The 19,575-nt window shown below is 33.9% G+C and overlaps 1 protein-coding gene across 3 annotated transcripts in view; it reads left to right on the forward strand.

Annotated features, from left to right (window-relative positions):
* LNPK (lunapark, ER junction formation factor) overlaps positions 1-19,575 on the forward strand; it is a 66,744-nt gene that overhangs the window by 18,830 nt on the left and 28,339 nt on the right. For all 3 annotated transcript variants that reach the window (XM_029934351.1, XM_029934352.1, XM_029934350.1), the window contains exons 5-8: positions 2,806-2,864; positions 6,413-6,453; positions 13,434-13,517; positions 13,600-13,651. In XM_029934351.1, coding sequence (XP_029790211.1) covers positions 2,806-2,864; positions 6,413-6,453; positions 13,434-13,517; positions 13,600-13,651 — 236 coding nt within the window. The remainder of the gene's footprint in view (positions 1-2,805; positions 2,865-6,412; positions 6,454-13,433; positions 13,518-13,599; positions 13,652-19,575) is intronic.

A 19,575-nucleotide genomic window follows, 5' to 3' on the forward strand; every position in this document is an offset into this window, starting at 1 on the left:
CTTTTTTTTAGCATTTATTCATCTTTGAGAGACAGAGTGTGAGTAGGGGAGGGGCAGACAGAGAGGGAGACAGAATCTGAAGCAGGCTCCAGGCTCTGAGCTGTCAGCACAGAGCCCTAGGCGGGGCTTGAACTCACAGACTATGAGATCATGACTTGAGCCAAAATCAAGAATCAGAGGCTTAACTGACTGAGCCAGGCTGATACCTCTGTGAACAGGGCATTTCTGAATGAGTTCTCTTTAAGCTCTCTGCTTTCTCTGTTTCACTGTTGGAACCAAATGGAGGAGTTTCTGCCCATATAGCATGTGTTTCTTACTCCTTTTTTTTTTTGAGAGAGAGTGTAAGTGGGGAAAGGGCAGAGAAGCGGGGGAGAGAGAATCCCAGCTGAGCCACCCAGGTGCCTTTATCTTTTTAGTGTTATAAACATGGGGTTTAGGCTTCCATACTTTGAGAAGTTTGTCTTGCTCCCTCTTTGTGAGATAAGTAGTAGTTTTCCTTCTCTGCTTGCACTCTTGATCTTCATGATTTCCATTGCTTTTGGGACTTGGATTTTAACTATATCTTAATTTTACCAGAACAAGAATTTGTGTTTTTATTCTCCTTGTTGTTTGGAGTAGTTCTAAGAAGAGAAGAGGGAAAGAGAAATTATGCCCCTGTTCTCAGAGTAGGAGTCAGTAGTAATATCTTTAATATCTTCACAAAATATGTTGCCTTGTTTTCATAAGTTATATCTAATTATTAGGAGAGCAAAAATCTTTACTGGTTTATAGATTTTTGAAGTACCTTGTTGTTTTTCCTAAATTTAATTTTAAAAATACAGGAGAATTTCATTTAATTTGGCCTTAAAGATTAACTAACTATATGTGTTCTACCTTTTCAAATATTGAAGGAAATTTATTGAATAGTTCATTTTCTCCAGCAGTAGTTCTGGTAAAAACCAAAAGGAGAATCTATTGTCCACAAAAGGGGATTATTGAGTTTTATTTTGAAGTAAGGAAATAGATTTCAGTTCTTATAGGTTTTAGATTTTGAAAATTGTGTATGCTTTAAAAAATACCTATTTAAGAAAATTTAATGATTTCCTACAGAATTCTGGTGACTCTGTCTTCAATTCCTTGTCCTGTGTTCTCTGTGTTCCTGTCCTTTTTTTTTTTTTTTTTTTAATCTCCTCTCTGCTGCCACTGTTTCAGTGGGTTTGTAATGGAGAAATAGTGTGAGAGTTTTCGGTTGTAGGATCCTTGGGATTATGAGCAGTATATTTAACTTCTCCTTTTCTTTCCCTTGATGAGGACAGTGCTCAGTGTCTTTTTTCATATTTAGGTAGTTGTTTATGTCATAATGAACCACCACAATATAAAAAGCATGTGTTGGTTATAAATGAACCACCACAATATAAAAAATATGTATTGGTTATCTGTTGCAGTGATAAGTTTTCCTAGAACTTAGTAGCATGAAAGTAGCATGAAATGACAAATGTTTATTATCTCTCACAGTTCCTGAGGGGTAGGAATGTGGGAGTAGCTTACTTGGGTGGTTCTAGCTCAGGGTCTTTATTCATATATAAATTGCAGTTAAGCTGTGGGCTGGAGCTGCAGTTATCTGAAGGCTTAACTGAGGCTGAGAAATTTACTTCTAAGCTCACACACGTATTTGTTGGCAGGCCTCATCTCTTTGCTGGCTGTTTGCCACAGACCTCTATTTTTTGCCGTGTGGGCCCTTCCATAGAGTTCCCTGAATTTCCTCATATATACCAGCTGGCTTCTCTTAGAACAAGTAATCCAGGAGAGAGAAAGATGGTGAGTGGAAGAGGAGGCCTAACATGGAAGCTGCATCTTTATAATCTAATCTTGAAGTGACAAACTCTCACTTCTGTCATATTCTGTTAGTCACACAGACCAATGCTGGTAAGAGGACTACACAAAGGTGTGAATACTAGGAGACAGGGTTCACTGGTGACTTCCTTGCAGGCGAGCTCCCAAGAATAGCAATGATCTATTTCAGAGTGAAGAGATAACAAACTCAGATACAATGTATTTTTTAAATAAAATTGTGAAAAATGTTTATATACTTATTCTTCCATGTTCTATGGAGAAAGAGGTATTTTGCTATATTTACATTGAATTTAAGAGATAATCTTAATAAGTTTGTGATTAGGATCATTCGATTCACTTTTAATATCATCTGATGTCTTACCTAAAGTAAGTCTTAAAGAATTTTCCTCATAAAATCTTTGAAAGGTGTCTAGCTAAGTTTACTTATCAGATATTTATTTGAAGGTAAATTTTCTTTTTCTTCCAGATAGCTTATTCTATTTAGTAGAGAAGATCCTTCCAATGTGAAATAAAACAGGAGGAGTAGCAGCTTACATTTGTATAGTGTGCTAGATTTGTAAAACATGCTTTTTCCCTTAGGGCATGGGAATGGACAAATTTTTGGAGTTGATGCTTACTTAATAAGAAGTGATCTATAATTTGTTCTCTTTTGGGGGCTTCATAAACCTCTTTGAGAATGACGAACACAATGGTCTCTCTAGAGGTATGCACTTATGCATACAAAGGTAATTTCACAATTCTGGGGCACCCTCAGAAGGTCCATGGCTTTTAGAATGAGAACTCCTCCTTTGAAATAAGAGGTAGACCTTTGATGGTCTGTGAAAGAAAGGGGTACTTTCTGATTTTCAAAATAAAAAGGAAAGTAATATACTGAACTCTAGTTGGAAATGTGTATTTCTTTTCATTTAATAAGGCTTCTAATTTAATTATCCTAATGATCGTTTTTGTTCCTGAATTTTGTTTCCTCCGTAGCATCTGGAGCATAAGAACAGTACTTATTTTCTTCTTTTCCAAGAGAACAGAAAGAAATAGTAAGTTTGATTTCTAAGTTTACATTACAAAAAAACCTCCATCTTTTAGTGCATTGTTTTCTAATTGAATGGCAGGTTGCGAAGTGTATATTGAAATGACAGTGTGGTAAGTATTGAAGAGTTGTTTACTATCAAGCATTTTGTATGATCAAGACTGTTCTGTTTTTTTAATTTGTGTTATTTTTATCTTGTTCATTTAGAATTTTTTTACACAAAATATTTAAATCAAGAGAAATTACTTATTAATTTTTAAGATTTATGTTGCATCATTCTCTTTAACCTCACAGCTCCCAGATTTTTGTTTTTATGGAAATATGCAAATTATGGTAATATTTCCTTCTGTAATCTTTGTACAGATTTAAAGATTTTAAGGTCTTAAAAATACGAGTTATGAACAAAGATATGCAAATTTCATTGTAAATGAACTTTATATGTGACTTCTTTTTTCTTTTCTTGTTTTAACTTTTCATTTTGGAAAATTGTACATACCTAATTACCTATACAAAAGTAGGGTGAATAGTAAGTTCTCATATACCTATCACACAAGGTAAACAATCACCAATTGATGGTCAATCTTGTTTCATTTTTACCTCCACCCGCTTCTCTACTTACTGTATTATTTTGAAGTATATCCCAGTTATATCTATCTATAATAGGCTTTAAAACATACATTATATAATATATTAGAATTCATGTAACATAATACATTATTAATCTAAAAATTTTAATATCATAAAATATTAAATATAGTTTGTTTGACTCAAGATCCAAATAAGGTTCATACAGATACATGACTTTCAGACTGCCCTCCTCATTTCCAACTTCTCTTCAGCCCAGTTTAGGTTCTCTGGTCTAGTCCAGTGACTATTCCTTGCAGATACCCTTGGCTCCTTTGCTCCTTTTTTCCATCCTACTTGTCTGGCAAAAACTACACCTTGTTTAAATACAATAGTATGCTTAATCTATGCCTGTCAAAACTCTGTCCTGGTTAAAAAGTTTTATATGCTTAATCTATCCCTGCTTCAGGAAAGCTAAATTTATTTAAATGTGTACTCAGTACTGCTACACAGTCCTATTTTATAGTTCCCTAGAAAATTCACTTTCTTCTCTTTGCGAGCATTTTTTGAGATTGTATTTCTCTTCAAATCACTAATATCTGCCTCCCTGCAAAAAAACAAAATCAAATAAAAATAAAACTAACCAATCAACCAACCAAATAAAAATTCAAAACCTACAAACAAACAAAAATCCCACAAAATCTACCTGGCCACTCTCAAGTGATAGTCTCACTTTATGGAGAACATAGATGTAAACAGATGAGAACTACCTCCACTACCAAATATATCAAGTTAGTTTCATGTGTTACTCAGTATATGTTATCCTGCAGAGGTAGTCTGGAAGACTGACCTTGATCCCATTTATGGCTAAGCCCTCCATTTATGTTTTGGATTCTAGATACTCTGTGCATCTCAAGAACTTTGCTCTTGCAGTTATCTCTTCTTGCACTTATCCTCTTTCGCATTATCTGTTTCTATTGGATTGTCTCTATTGGTGTATAATCCTGCCTCCATACAGGAGGCAGCTGGAGGGGAAAACCCTATCCTGACTCCTCCTCCCTTTAATCTGCCATGGATTCCTCTCTCCCCTTCAAAGTCTTCATCATTTTTACCTCCACAATTAACTTGAATCTGACCACTTCTAACCTGCTTTACCACTACTACCATTCTAATTCAGGGCATTATCATCTCCTAGTTGTACTATTGCAGTGGCTTCCTAACTAGTCTATCTTTAAGATCCAAGTCAGTTCTGATGTTTTTCCTGCTTAAAATCCTCTGATGGCTGCCAGAGTAAATCTGAATTCTTTACCCCTACTTTCTGTCTTATGCTTATTTCCCTAACGTCATCTCTTTGTACTCTTTTTTTTTTTCTTTCCACTTTTGCTCAGCCATCTTTTTGTCTTACAGACAAGTTTTAGTTCTCTGGATGTCAGTGTCCTAATTTGTAAAATGGAAGCATGTTTTATCAACATCGACTATTAACACTGAATCAATTATTAACATAAGTATTTGTTTTGGCAAGCTGTTGTATTAAGTGAAACTACATGCTAAATCATATAAAAACTGCAAAGTGTTATATACATGTGGGCTGATGGTACTGGTTTTTCTTTTCCATTCCTTATTCTTTTTTATTTGTCTTGCCTTTTTAATTTCACTTACCATAATGCCTTCCAGTTCCATGCACACCAAGTTCCATGCATTGCCAAGTTGTATTCCTTTGTATATATAAGCCACATCTTTATCCATTCATCAGTTGATGAACATTTAGGTTCTTTCCATAATTTGGCTATTACAGGTGCCCTCCTAATTCCCATCACCCATCTAGCTCATCCCCTGCTCTACTTCTGTCAACTGTCAGTTTGTTCTCTATCTTTGAGTCTCTTAACAGTTTGTTTCCCTCTCTCTTTCCATCCCACCCTCCATATGTTCCTCTGTTTTATTTAGGGAACACTTGACTTTGAACCTCAATTAAATGAAATGTTATCTCCCCACCCAAAAGAAAATAATTCAGTTCTTTTCATTGATAGACCTATGTTATCAAAAAATTGAACTTAATTATTATTGTATTTGAATTTCATCAGTAAAGATTTGTGGAAATTTGTTTTTTCTTATGCTTTGAAAGTGCTGATTCAATTTTGCCTTTTGGCCTATATTGCCTAAAATATTTACTGTCTAGTCTTCTATAGAAAAGGTTTGCTGACTTCTGGATTAAGGGATAATATTTGGTTTGGTCTTATCCAACTGTAGATGACTATTCTCTTTAAAGCTATTAGCAAACTTCTTTTCCCCCTATAGTAATAATCTGCTAGCACAATAAAAACTAAAATGTTTTGGAAAAATTGTACTAAAATCTTTTTATAAGTTTGTATTTGAATTTTTACAAAAATAATATACTTTGATTTGGGTATTCAGATGCTTGCTAACTGAGAACTTCAATGAAGAAATAATAATTTTATTATAAATTTAATTAAAAATTAAGAATATTTAGGGGCATCTGTGTGGCTCAGTCAGTTAAGTGTCCAACTTCCGATCAGGTCATGATCTCACAGTTCGTGAATTTGAGCCCCACGTGGGGCTCTGTGCTGACAGCTCAGAGCCGGGAGCCTGCTTCGGATTCTTTGTCTCCCTCTCTCTCTCTCTCTGTCCCTCCCCCGCTTATGCTCTGTTTCTCTCTGCAATAAATAAACATTAAAATAATTTTTAAAAATTAAGAATATTTAAATTCTATTTGATAACATGTTTAAATCTGTTTAAATTTTGAAAGGTGTTTTTCCCTTATATATATATTTTTCCCTACTTATAATATTTAGGCAAAAGTATGAAATATATGTGTAAAGATTGAGATAATTTTTATCTGTACACATTAGTGAGAAATCCTAAAATGAGAAAGTATTTTTATGGTTGCTTAATGTATATCATTTGGCTTACTATTTTAAGATATCTAAGTATTTTAATATCTGACTTAGCTTTTATTTAAATCTTATTTTCTAGATGAAGCCTTGGATGATTTAAAATCCCAGAAGAAAAAAATAGTAAGTTATCTAAAATTAATTTATATAAAACAAATACATTAAGAATTGAGTAAGTAATGTTTATCTGTTATAAGTAATGACTCTCCAAGTAACAAGTATGCTTTTAGATAGCATTTTAATGATGAAGCTAAATTATGTATAATTTTAATAGTTAATAATGATTGACAAGAAAAAGTAGTTACAGGACTTTTTTGATTATGAGAATCTATGTCAGTTGGAAGCTGAGAAGCAAGCAAATAAATCATATTGGAGGATTGAATGAGGCAGAAGGGGTGAAAAGGTAGGTGTCCATGTCCAGTTTGATTATTAGAGTCAAAAAAGGTCAGTTCTCAGGATTCAGGATGGTTCTCAGGTTTTCTGGTTGAAGAAAGGGGGAAACAAAGGATTGTTTTTTCATTTTCTATCAGTAGCTGTGGTCACATGGGTTATCTCTTGTGGGGCCAGTTAGATGTTTTCATCAGACATTTGGAAAGGGGTTCAAAGCACGAGAGATGAAAGTCCCTAGATATTTAGAGGTTGTTATATCATAGTCTCTAATAAGTGAACTGAACTTGGTGTTTGACTTGAATTTACATATACTTTTTTATATAATTATTTTTGAAGTATGAAAATGATAATTGATAGTAATAGCATGTTATGTAGAACTTATTTAATGAAATTTAATCAAATGCAAATGATCAATGTATTTTAGAGTAACATGTAATAAGTAACAATTATGTATGAAACTAATAAAAATTATGAAGGTTAAGATTAATGTTAAAAATTATTCTGTGAGCGTGCCTGGCTGGCTTGGTTGGTAGACCATGTGACTTTTGATTTTGGAATGGTGAGTTCAAACCCCATGTTGGGCTTAGAGCTTACATAAAAAAATTTGTTCTATGAATTGGTAACAAAAGACACTGGTCTTGGGGCTTTTAAATACTTGAAAAATAAAGGAACTTTAATTCTGAAAGAATTTCTTACTTGCTTTAGCTGCTTCAGTGTTCTGTAAGTTATTTATGAACATTGCATTGGCATTTTTAATAGTCCTGAAACATATAAATATTACCATTATATCTTATTATATTTCTTGCATTTCATGCATTATGGTACAGCCAGAAATTCAAAGTGAGGAAATACTGATGGTTCTCAGTAATAAACAAGTTGTGATAGGATTGATTTGTTTGCTGATATGATAAAAAGAAGAGCTTATAGAGCCAACCCCCATTTGTACGAAAATGGAGAAATTTTGATTAAAGTAGAAAGTACAAAGAAGAAGACAAAAGAAGAAAATTTTTAAAAATTTTACATGATGAGGAGCTGACCCAGTGTCATTGATACCATGTGACCAGAAAGCAGAATCTTGGGGTAATTTTAGAATAACAGCAGACTTGGAAAATTCTGTGAAAAGGCAAGCCAAGCTATTTACTTCTTTAGTAGCCCTTGAAGGAATCACAACATACAGATACTTCATCTAGATCTGACAGTTGGGAAATTCAGTTCAGGGTTCAACCATTTTTTATATCTAAATTGTTCAAGAGGTGTCAATATTGTAGAATAGTTTGTTATGTCTTATGTCTTGCAATATGATTAAAGTAAAATAAGTTGAGTGCTCCACCTCATTAATTAGGAACACAATTGTATTGACTTGACTGTGTTGTTGGTTATAATATGGTTGCTACTGGGAACCAGCCCCTGGCCTTTATTACTCAAGCCCTTAACAGAGCTGCTTTGCTTGAGTTGCATTACATTTTATTTAGAACAATAGGTGTTAAGGGTGAGTTGGTAAGGAGCACAGTGCTTGCTCATGATTGTACTGGTAATGAGAGGAAAAAGAAGGGATACTACTTTTTTTTTTCAGTGTTTATTTTGAGAGAGAGATCAAGTGTGCACAAGCCTGTGTGCATGCATGCAAAGTGAGGGGGCAGAGAGAGAGGGAGAAGAGAACCCCAAGCAGACTCTGCACTATCATCATGGAGCCTGACATGGGGCTCGATTTCACAAACTGTGAGATCTTAACCTAAGCTGAAATGAAGCGGTTGCTTAACCAGCTGGGCTACCCAGGAGCCCCTGAAGGGACACTACTTTTGAACAAAAGCTAAATGTAATAAAAACTGATCTTTCTTCAGTGATGTTTAAGTTTAAGCTATACATTTATAGCTTTAAAAATACTTTTATTATTGAATGCCTATAGAAAAATGACTTTTATCAATGTAAAATTATCCAATACCTATCTCTCCTCTTTTAATAACAAAATGAATATAAACTGTGTTTACTACTTGCTATTTTATTGAAGGTGGTTTCCTAAGGGATGTATCTCTTTATTCTGAAAAGATTTGTAATATAATTTATAATTTGTATAAGGGTAATTTGTAACAATGAACATGGATGGTCAATTGATTAAAAAGTTAAATTACTTAGGAAAATAGTATCTTGACATTTTTAAACCTAAGAATTTAATGTTTGTATTTACTTATTAAAATAAAGCTAAGAATTAATCTTTAATTATCTAAAAAACTCCCAAGTCTAGTTATGTACATTTTGCTACTCAAAAAAAAAATTTAGCTTTAAAAAAATTTACTGTTTGATAATCCCTCTGCATCCATGAGCATCCCATCAAAACAGTTCAAAATCAAGATCCATCAAACACAGGAGTTGAAATTTAAGTGGCTTCATGAAAATGCTGTACTTTTTCAAGAATAGTATTTCTATGTGGTAATTCCTTTCTGGAATTCTCAGGAAATTTATGTTTTTCTAAATCCTGAGAAAAATCAGTTAAGAATTAGGAACATGGGAGGGAGTGTTATAATTCCCTGAGTATTAAAACTTAACAGTTAACTACAAATGTTACTGGTTCAAAGGAATCCACTAATGCCAGTTGAAAGGAAGAGCAAGAAATGCCGACATGCTGAGCCATAGGTCAATGTGGACATTTCTGGAAATAGGACAGGAGCATGTACTAGAGAAGTCCTATAATCTAATTCATCAGTCTTGCGTTTGTGGCTGTATTATGTTTTATGGGCCGTGTCTCTTGTTAATAGTGTTATTCTTGCAAATAAGTAATAATAAGCTTATACACATAGTATTTTATATATAATTCTATGAATGACATCCATGAAATAAAGTTTAGAAGCAAAATAAATCCTTAAATTGACATGTTTGACATGTGATTCTGTGTAGGACTGTTGACATCACTGGAAGTTTCAAATGCTATATTTTTATATTACCAAATAATGTTTGCTGCCATTTTCCAGTGTTTGAATATTCACTATATATTATATAAATTGATTTGTAAATCTTTGTAAGTACTTTAGCAGAAGAAATACAGAGAGAAAAGATGTGACTACTATTGTGGAATACTCCTTTTTTAAAAAAATTTTTTTTAACATTTATTTATTTTGAGAGACAGAGACAGATCATGAGCAGGGGAGGGGCAGAGAGAGAGGGACACACAGAATCGGAAGCAGGCTCTAGGCTCTGAGCTGCCAGTACAGAGCCTGATGCAGGGCTCAACCCCATGAACCGTGAGATCATGACCTGAGCTGAAGCCGGACACTCAACCGACTGAGCCACCTACGCGCCCCATATTGTGGAATATTCCTATATGAAATCAGAAAATGGGGGCGCCTGGGTGGCTCAGTTGGTTGAGCATTCGACTTTGGCCCAGGTCATGATCTCACAGTTTGTGGGTTTGAGCCCCGTGTCAGGCTCTGTGCTGACAGCTAGCTCAGAGCCTGGAGCCTGCTTCTGATTCTGTGTGTCCCTCTCTCTCTGCCCCTCCCCTGCCCATGATCTGTCTATCTCTGTCTCTCAAAAATAAATGGATGTTAAAAAAAAAAATTGAAATCAGAAAATGATTTAAGTCTGAACTAGTAAAAACAACATTGATTTCAGCAGTATAGCCAAAATCAGGGTAAGCAGACAGTATTTTCATGTACCCTAGTGCTCTGAATTGAAGATGCTTTGGGGTACACTCTTAATAATTTGACCAAAGTCAATGTAAAATGAAAGAAAATTTGCTACATCTAGAATATTTACCACGAAGGATCAAAATATGGGATAGAGCTATTGATTCTTTTGTGTGTTCTAAAATTTTATTTCATGAATGATATTTTAAATACTAAGTATTTGTAGGATTACCTTTTAAAATTAAAATTTTTCTGACATTTGTGTTAATGTTTTCTTCTTTTAGTGTTGTCTATGATGAAATGTCTATATCAAGTAGAAGTAATCTTTGCATGTTATTGAAATATATTAGTATTGATTCATAATAAATTATTATTTTTAAATAAAAGCCCTGAAACCTTTGGTATAATGTATCACAGAAAAACAATTATATCATTTATTATTATTTAAGATTAAAAATATGAAAAATATAGAGTATATTTTAGGGAATTCTGAAAATCTAATTTTTCATTAATATGTTGGATATTTGAAACCACTACTGTTTTCAGACCCATTCTGATTAATTGGGGTATCACCAAAGATTATGTGTTATTGTATTCGCTACTGTTGTAGACTCTTTCTCCTACATTATTTTATTTATTTATTTTTTTTACTTAAAAATTACTTTATTTTTGATACAGAGAGAGAGAGAGAGGGAGGCACAGAATCTGAAGCAGGCTCCAGGCTCTGAGCTGTCAGCACAGAGCCTGACATGGGGCTCAGACCTATGAACGTGAGATCATGACCTGAGCCGAAGTCAGAGGCTTAACCGACTGAGCCACCCAGGTGCCCCTATATTTATTTTTTAAAATATTTTTGAGAGAGAAAGCTAGAGTCAGCACTAATGGGGGAGGGACAGAGAGAGAGAGAATCCTAGACGCAACACAGGGCTCGACCCCATGAACTGTGAGATCATAACCTGAGCCAAAACCAAGAGTCAGATGCTTAACTAACTGAGCCACCCAGGTTCCTCTAAAGTGCCTAACAGTACTATGAAGAAAGCATTAATGTATCTGCTTTACAAAAAGAGAAACTAAGGCCAGCAGACTTGCTCAAAGTCTTTCTAGGTAATTAAGAGTGGAGATGTGCTTTAAACACTGATTTTTCTGACTTCAGAGTTTCAAGTTTTTGTTTTTTATACTGATCAGAATGTCTGTATTTAAAATAAGTTATTCATTTAAAATGTTGTATGGACACATGTGTTAATTAAGATATTATGTGAAAAATTTTTTATTAAAAGTGCAAAAGAGAAAGAGAATGGATTTACATCTTTTATTGCTTTACAATGATTTTATTGAAGATACTTGACATGAACATGGACATAAACGTGAATACTGGCCGAATGATGCAGCAGGAATTGCAATCATATGATGAAGTGGCATTTTGGTTTTGAGTTTTGTGTGTTGTTTTAAAGATCACAGTTGCATCTAATCTTCTTTTTAAGCCTAGCAATCATCTTAGTCTAGAACTGTGCTATCCAGATCAGTAGCCAGAGCCACATGTATCTTTTAAATGTACATTGTTTAAAATGGAAGAAAACTACAATTCCATTCCTCAGTTGCACAAGTAATGTTTTAAGTGCTCATTTGCCACGTATGGCTTAATGGTTACTGTATTGTGAAGATGTAAACCATTTCCGTCATCATCATGTGAAGTTCTGTTGCTACAGCATTGTTGGTCTAAGACATCAAAAATTAATTTGTGGAGATCAGGGATTTAGTTCATTGATATTCCATGTGGATTCCATGTAGATTATATTGATTTGGGGACATATAATATCATGCCCTCTTTCTATCTCAATTCCTAGTTTTTCCTCAACTATACAGTGATACTGCAAACCTCTCCTTTACATCAGAAAATTAAACTTGCTTGTTTTGAGAATTTATCATAATTTTGAAATAATTAGGAAAATTTTTAGTTTTCATTAAACCAAGGTTAATAAATCATTCATCTAAGCACTTAGTTTCTTAAATGTTGAGTTGAGTTTTTAATAAGGAATACATTAACAACTATTGGGCAGCGTATTTTTAACTGTATTTTTAACTTGGTAAATATGCTCTTCTGTGTTGTAGTCCAAAATACATGACCTTTGGAATAAATATGACATTTACCAAATCTAAGTGGCTATCAGTGGTCGCTGAAAAGGAAAAGGGCCTATTTCAATTTTTGCAAAACCATTTTCTACTATACATTAGCTATTTGTCATAATATGACTGTCTTGTACTAAAATTAAACTTTCCTGATATTAGGCCATAACTGCTAAAATGATACTTTACTACTTATTGCTTTTTAAATTAAACCCTGTATTAAGCCATAGAGTGACTTGAGTGTATTGTAAATAAAACGCTATAATAATGAACTGTTTTAATTACAGTCCCTAGTGTGAGAATAGAACTCAGTAAAGTTTTTACTTAAAATTTTAGTATGTTTTTTTCCCTCTCAAGTTGTTTGGATCTAAGTAAAAATGGGGGAGCTTCAGCTTTTAAAGTCATTTGAGCAAATTCCATGGCCGTTCTCCCAGTTAGTGAGTTTTCACTGCATTTGCAGCAAGCTAATTGCTTCTGCTAATAAATAATCTAAAATCGATGCTGACAGCAGTTAATTGGCACAGAGATTTTATTTTGTAAAGCTCTCGGTTAACGACCTTCTTTAAATTAATAGCATTAAGTGCTATGAGGAAATAAATCTGAGGAATTGCCTGTCATTTGCTTGTCATGTCTAATAACTTCCAATAATGATGGCTGATAGATTTTTGCACATTCCATTATTGAAGTTGGTGCATGTAATTATTCTCCTCATTATATGTAAACAATTAGCAGTATTTGGTATTTCCTTCCAGTAAAGCTGTTAAATACAAGTAACATATTAGAGGTTAGAAGCCATTTTAAAATCTGGATTTTAATTATTTGAATGTAGCAAGTCTTTCATGCTATTTGGATATATTATGTGCTGTTTATTTTAAGCATTGTACTTGAACACTTTTGGAATAGGACATTTAAAAATAAGTAGTGTGTATGCTTTAAAGTGTGACAATTTATGGAAATTTTTGTTTGTAGCTTGAAGAAGTCATGGAAAAAGAAACTTATAAAACAGCTAAATTAATTCTTGAAAGGTTTGACCCAGACTCAAAGAAAGCAAAGGTAAGGCTGTTATATCTCTGCTATTTTATTATAAATAGTGCATTGTAATAGGTCACTGTAATAACATTATTGTAATTGACAGGAGTTTGAGCCGCCATCTGCTGGAGCAGCTGTAACTGCAAGACCTGGACAAGGTAAATAACTTTGTAGAAACTGCTGCCGCTGTTGGAAAGATCCATATTTATCCAAGTGAGTTCAAAAGTGTGATAGAGGTGTGTAAAAACTTATGTAGAATGATTTTATGTTAATTTATACTTGGTAGTATGGGTTATAACTTGGAGTGGATGGCAATAAGTTTACTTCATTTTGATTTAACAGGAATATGTTGATAAGTAATGATGTTATCTGTTGAGATTAAATATATAGTTAGTTCAAGCTTTTGAAATTTAAAAATTTCATCAGTATTTTGTTAAGTTTTTTCCCCCTTTTATTATAAGAATCTCTTAGGGGCACATGGGTGGCCCAGTAAAACGTTGGACTCTTGATTTCATCTCAGGTCATGATTTCAAGGTTTGTGAGATTGATCCCTACGTCGGGCTCTGTGCTGACAGTAGGGAACTTGCTTGGGATTCTGTCTCTCACTCCTTCTCTGCCTGTCCCCTGTGTGTGCTCTCTCTCGCTGTCTCTCTCTCAAATAAGTAAACATTAAAAAAAAATCTCTTAGAATGCCTTATGGAAATTCTTACATTTTTATGATTTATTTTTGAGGAATTTAATGAAGGCTTTTGTCAAACTTGAAGTTTCTTCTAAAAACACTTTTATTTAGAAAGATAAAATAATTTAGAAATTTTGAATTTCTAAAAGTTTACAAAAAAACAGAATTACTGCTACATAATAACATTAACTCTTTCAGAAGTTGTATTGCCAGATTAGTAAAACCATCACTACTATATCATTAAATATTGCATAAAATTTAAGTTATTAAGTGGCTACCTAAAGTAATTCTAAGATTGGCATGTGAAAAGATATTTTTGAATTTGTGCTGGCTTTCCTCTTTGTTCTCTTCTCTAGAATATCATAGTTTGTAGACTTTTGTTGTAATACAGAATATATTATTTTTAAACATTTAACTTTTGGGGCCCCTGGTGGCTCAGTTGGTTAAGTGTCCAACCTCAGCTCAGGTCATGATCTCGCGATTCGTAAGTTAGAGCCCCGCGTGGGGCTGGCTCTGTGCTGACAGCTCAGAGCCTGGATTCTGGAGCCTGCTTTGATTCTATTTCTCCGCCTCTCTCTGCTCCTCTCCTGCTCATGCTCTGTCTCTCTCTCTTTCAAAAATAAGCAAATATTAAGAAAAATTTTTTACTTTAACTTTTATTCTTAAAAATCATCAGAATTGCAGCATGGTTTATAAAATTAAGGATGACATTTAGACCTTTGAGAAGTCAATTCTTTTATAAATGTCCAGAGACCATGGATACTAAATAAGCAATAATAATTTTAGGTTTTCTTTCTTTTTTAAAAAATTTTTTAATGTTTATTTTTGAGAGAGACAGTGTGAACAGGGGAGGGGCAGGGAGAGGGAGACACAGAACTAGAAGTGGGCTCGAGGCTTTGCACTGTCAGCACAGAGGCTGATGTGGGGCTTGAACTCATGAAGTATGAGATCATGACCTTAGCTAAAGTCAGAGGCTTAACCCACTAAGCCACTCAGGTGTCCCAGTTTTAGGTTTTCTAATGGGCAGAGCTATATGGGAAGAATCCTATCCTCTCCCATTTTCTATAAGTAGGATTTTGGTTTATAGAAATAGAAGCCTGATGTTTTGATGAATATAAAATTTTACATATGATTAAAATAAAGCTGTCATAGATACTTGCACTGAAACTCCTGCCTTCATAATACATGTACGTTTTTCTACAACTAATAGTGCTTATTAGTAATTTTAAATGTTTTTAAAAATGTTTTTATTTATTTTTGAGAGAAAGAGTGCAAGCAGGAGAGGGCCAGAGAAAGAGGGAGACAAAGAATCTGAAGCAGGCTCCAGGCTCTGAGCTGTCAGCACTGAGCCCAATGTGGGGCTTGAACTCACAAACCATGAGATCATGACCTGAGCTGAAGTCAGATGCTTAAGTAATTTTAAAAAGAGTGTTTGGTCTATAGGTCTGGTTTCTGTAATTTTTACAGTATTTTGTATAACTGATGCTAACGTTTCAAAAATACTTAACCTTAGGAAAATTTTAAAATGTGATATTTTGCAGAAAGCTGTTGCTGTTGCTTAAAAGTAATCTGCTCTTTTCTCTCATTAAAAAAGACATATGACCCCTTTACTGACATTCTTAAGTATTTATTAATATTTAGGCAACATAATTTCCTTGAAGAATGTAAATTTATTTTTCCTTAGAAGCCTTTGAAACTCAAAGGCTTTTCCTTCTGATGTCATATTGTAGTTATAGAAAAACCATTTCTGGTCTTTACTGTGGATTCCTGTGGCATTGCTTTCAGATATCCTTTTAGGGAGAATTAACACTTAGTTATAAGATAAATAATTGTTTCTTTAAAAGAACTGTTAAATAATTCTTATGTGAAAATACCATGAGAAGTACAGAGATGAATATAATATGGTTTTTGACCTCAATAAGCTCATAGGCTTTGTTTTTCCTCTGAAAAAGTTTCTGGAGTGTCCTCGTATTACTAGTTCTTCGTCTGTAGTAACTAATTGCTGTTTGGAATTTTTTCCTTACTAAAAAAAAATTCTAAACTATATCTCAACTTCATTCTACTTTTTGAGAATTAAAATTGAGTTTGGTTGTTAAATCCTTACAAATCTCTTTTAGTTTCTATCATTGTGTAGGTGACTTAGTCATACATTTTATTTATGTTTAAGTTCTCTGTTCCTGTGATTTAGTCAAATATTTATGTCTTTGCTTTTACCATTGTTCATTCATTTGTTCTTTCCTTCCTTCCCCCCTGCTTCTCCTCTCTCCCTCTCTTTTTCTTCTTTTCCCTTCTTTTACCTGTTTCTGAACTGAAATAGGGGAAAAAAGTACTGTACTAAATACAGATGTACATATATGGTACTTGAATAGATTTGCTCCCAAATCAAATTTAATTGTGGTGTTCTTATTTTAATCTAACTCTCTTGCATGATTGCTGAACCAGAACTGATTCACCTGTAGTAGATATCTTTCTTTTATTTCTTATTACTTAGTATTAATAATATATACTATACTGAGATTGATTATAAAATTTGAGAATAGTATTCTTTGGTTTTCTTAGGTTTAGCACTAAAAGGAGTGTAATATTTACTGGAAGCAATACTAACCTCACCTTCATTTAGTTTTTTTTTTAATAAAGTCAATCTTTTGGAATATTTTTAGGTTTACAGAAAAAGTTACAAAACTACTGCAAAGAATTCCCATATACCTTTGTACCAAGTTTTCCCTGTGAACATCTTACATTAGCATAGTACATTTGTTAAAGTTAATGAGCCAATATTGATTCACTATTATTAACTTAAAATCCATAGCTTATTTAGATTTCCTTAGTTTTTTTTTTTTAATGTTCTTTTTCTGTGTCAGGATCTCATCCAGAATATACCACATTTAGTTGACATGTCTTCTTAGGCTTTTTTGGCTGTGCCAGTTTCTCAGACTTTCCTTGTTTTTCATGACCTTGACAGTATAGTCCTGACCCTTTATTATAAGGAATTTTTATCAGTGGCTGCTTAATATTAGAAAATCAGTGTAATCATTTGATATGAAGGAATAAATTACCATAAAGGTAGATAGATGTGTATATATACATATTTGCATTTAATAGAATGATATGGTACTTAGATGCTTAGCATTCATTCATTCTCGTTCTGTAGAAATCAGACTGAGAGATGGGAAGACTTTGTTCTTAGTATATTAAAAAGTAATAAAGTTTGGATTTAATGAAAAAGTGGCATTTGCAAGTATAATTTCCTGAATAGATTCTGTAGGATAAACAAATCTAGGTATTTGGGGTTGGTAAGAAATTTGTGTACTATGGGAATGGCCTATAAGACATGGAATAATTGATGATTATATCAGTGAGAGTTGGGACAATTGATGGAGACCAGTCCATAAGGAGGCAAGAAGGGATGGAACTTAGTGTACAAGTGCAGGAGTTGGCTTTTGATAGGAGTGTACATAGTTTGTCAATAATAAGGGAAGACAGAGAACATGGGGAGATACAGGTAGGTGGTGGGAATTGTCTTCTGATTGTATCTATTTTCTTAATGAGAATGAGAATGGGGGAGACGTCGGGGGCCTGAAGAGAATATATAAAATAGGTCTCTAGGAGACTAAAAGAATAAATGGATTAGGAAATTGTACAAATGCCAGGGGACACTAATGTCTACTTAAAGTTAATAGTCATGAATTTAAAGCAGGATTGTGCATGTTTTCCTGTTGTTTTTAGCTGTATGGGTAGAGGTGAGGAGTAGGAAGAGAGTTGGTTTTAACCAGAGTTGGGGTTAAATAAAGTGATAAAAGGGCAGGGAGGTGAAATTGTTTGCAAGGGAATGATTATGACAATGTATTGTAGAATCTAAGATGATTATGAGGGAAATAAGGACATGAGAGGTGGGTGATGGACATCAAAGGTATTGGTAGTATAATACAGGGGTCTGTGAACTATAAGATCTCTCTTATATGGCTCTTGACCTTAGAATTGGTTTTACATTTTCAAAGTGTTCTAAAAAATAAGAATATGTAACAGAAACTGTATGTGGTCCACAAAGATATTTACTAAGATAATTACTATATAACCCTTAAAAAACAGTTTTGCCAACCCCTTTAATAACTAATGGATTATAGATCCCCTTGGAGTTGAAAGAATAGTAGAGGAATTAAGCTGGAAGAGTAACTGTGATTTCAGAGTGGGATACTTGAACTTGAAATGGTGCTGTTATCTTTAATGGCAAAGTTCTAAGATTAAGTTATGACCATAAATTCTTAACAGACTTTCCTATATTTGTTTGAAAAGGAGGCCACCCATACATTCTTTTTTTTACCTTTGTACATAACCCTGCGTCTCCACTGATGAAATTAACAAGAAAAGTCAATTGTATTCTGCCACAGCTAAATTTGAAATCAATAAGTATTGCAGAAAAATTTAATGGCTCTAGCAAATGGATTATAACTTCTTAAGTAGGTTTTTAGAGTTTACTCACTTGTGTTTCATGGCATATGTGGAAGATTGAAGTAGAAATCACTATTTTTGATCTTGATAGCAAAGGGAATGATACTTCACATTTTACTAGTTTTTTTGGGTATATGTTTGCTTTAAAAAATCTGGGAAACACCTGTAAAATAATAAATTCCCTTTTTTGGGTGTTCTTAAGTGTCATATCTATACTGTTGCACTTATATATTTTTTTAAATGTTCATTTATTTATTGAGAGAGAGAGAGAGAGAGAGAGAGAGAGATGCAGAGAGAGAGGGAGAATGAGAATCCCAAGCAGGTTCCCTGCTGTCAGCACAGAGCCCAATACAGGGCTTGGTCTCATGAACCATGAGGTCTTAACCTTAGCCAAAATCAAGAGTCAGATGCTTAACTGACTGAGCCACCCAGGCATCCAACATAGTTATCTATTGAATAATAAACCACCCCAAAACTTAGTAGCTTAGAACAACATTCATTTGTTTTGCTCATGGATTTGCAGTGTTAGCAAGGTTTGGCAGACTGAGTATCTCTGCCTCACATCTTTTGGCTCTACCTGATTGGGCTTGGAAGATACCCAGATTGCTTACTCACAAGATTGTTTACTGACAAGTTGGTGTTGGCTGTTAGTTCCTCTCCGCATAGAGTTCTTTCCTGGGGTCACTTGGGCTTGCTCCAACATGGTGGCTGGATTCTAAGAGCAAGCAGCCCAAGAGACAGAGTAGTTCTGAAAACTGGCACATCTAAATTCTCTTGGTCAAACAGTAACAGATTCAAGGGAGGGGACATAGACATTCTCTGACCCCCATTTGATGGGAGGCAAATCAAAGAATTCTGGACTTGTATTTTAAAACAGCCACATATACCTTAATACAGGTTACAAAGGCATTTATGTCCCCATCCATTTTTCAGTGGGTTCATCTTAAGGGTGCC

Source organism: Suricata suricatta, chromosome 3 (genome assembly GCF_006229205.1).
Source record: "Suricata suricatta isolate VVHF042 chromosome 3, meerkat_22Aug2017_6uvM2_HiC, whole genome shotgun sequence".
NCBI classification, from domain to species: Eukaryota; Metazoa; Chordata; class Mammalia; order Carnivora; family Herpestidae; genus Suricata; species Suricata suricatta.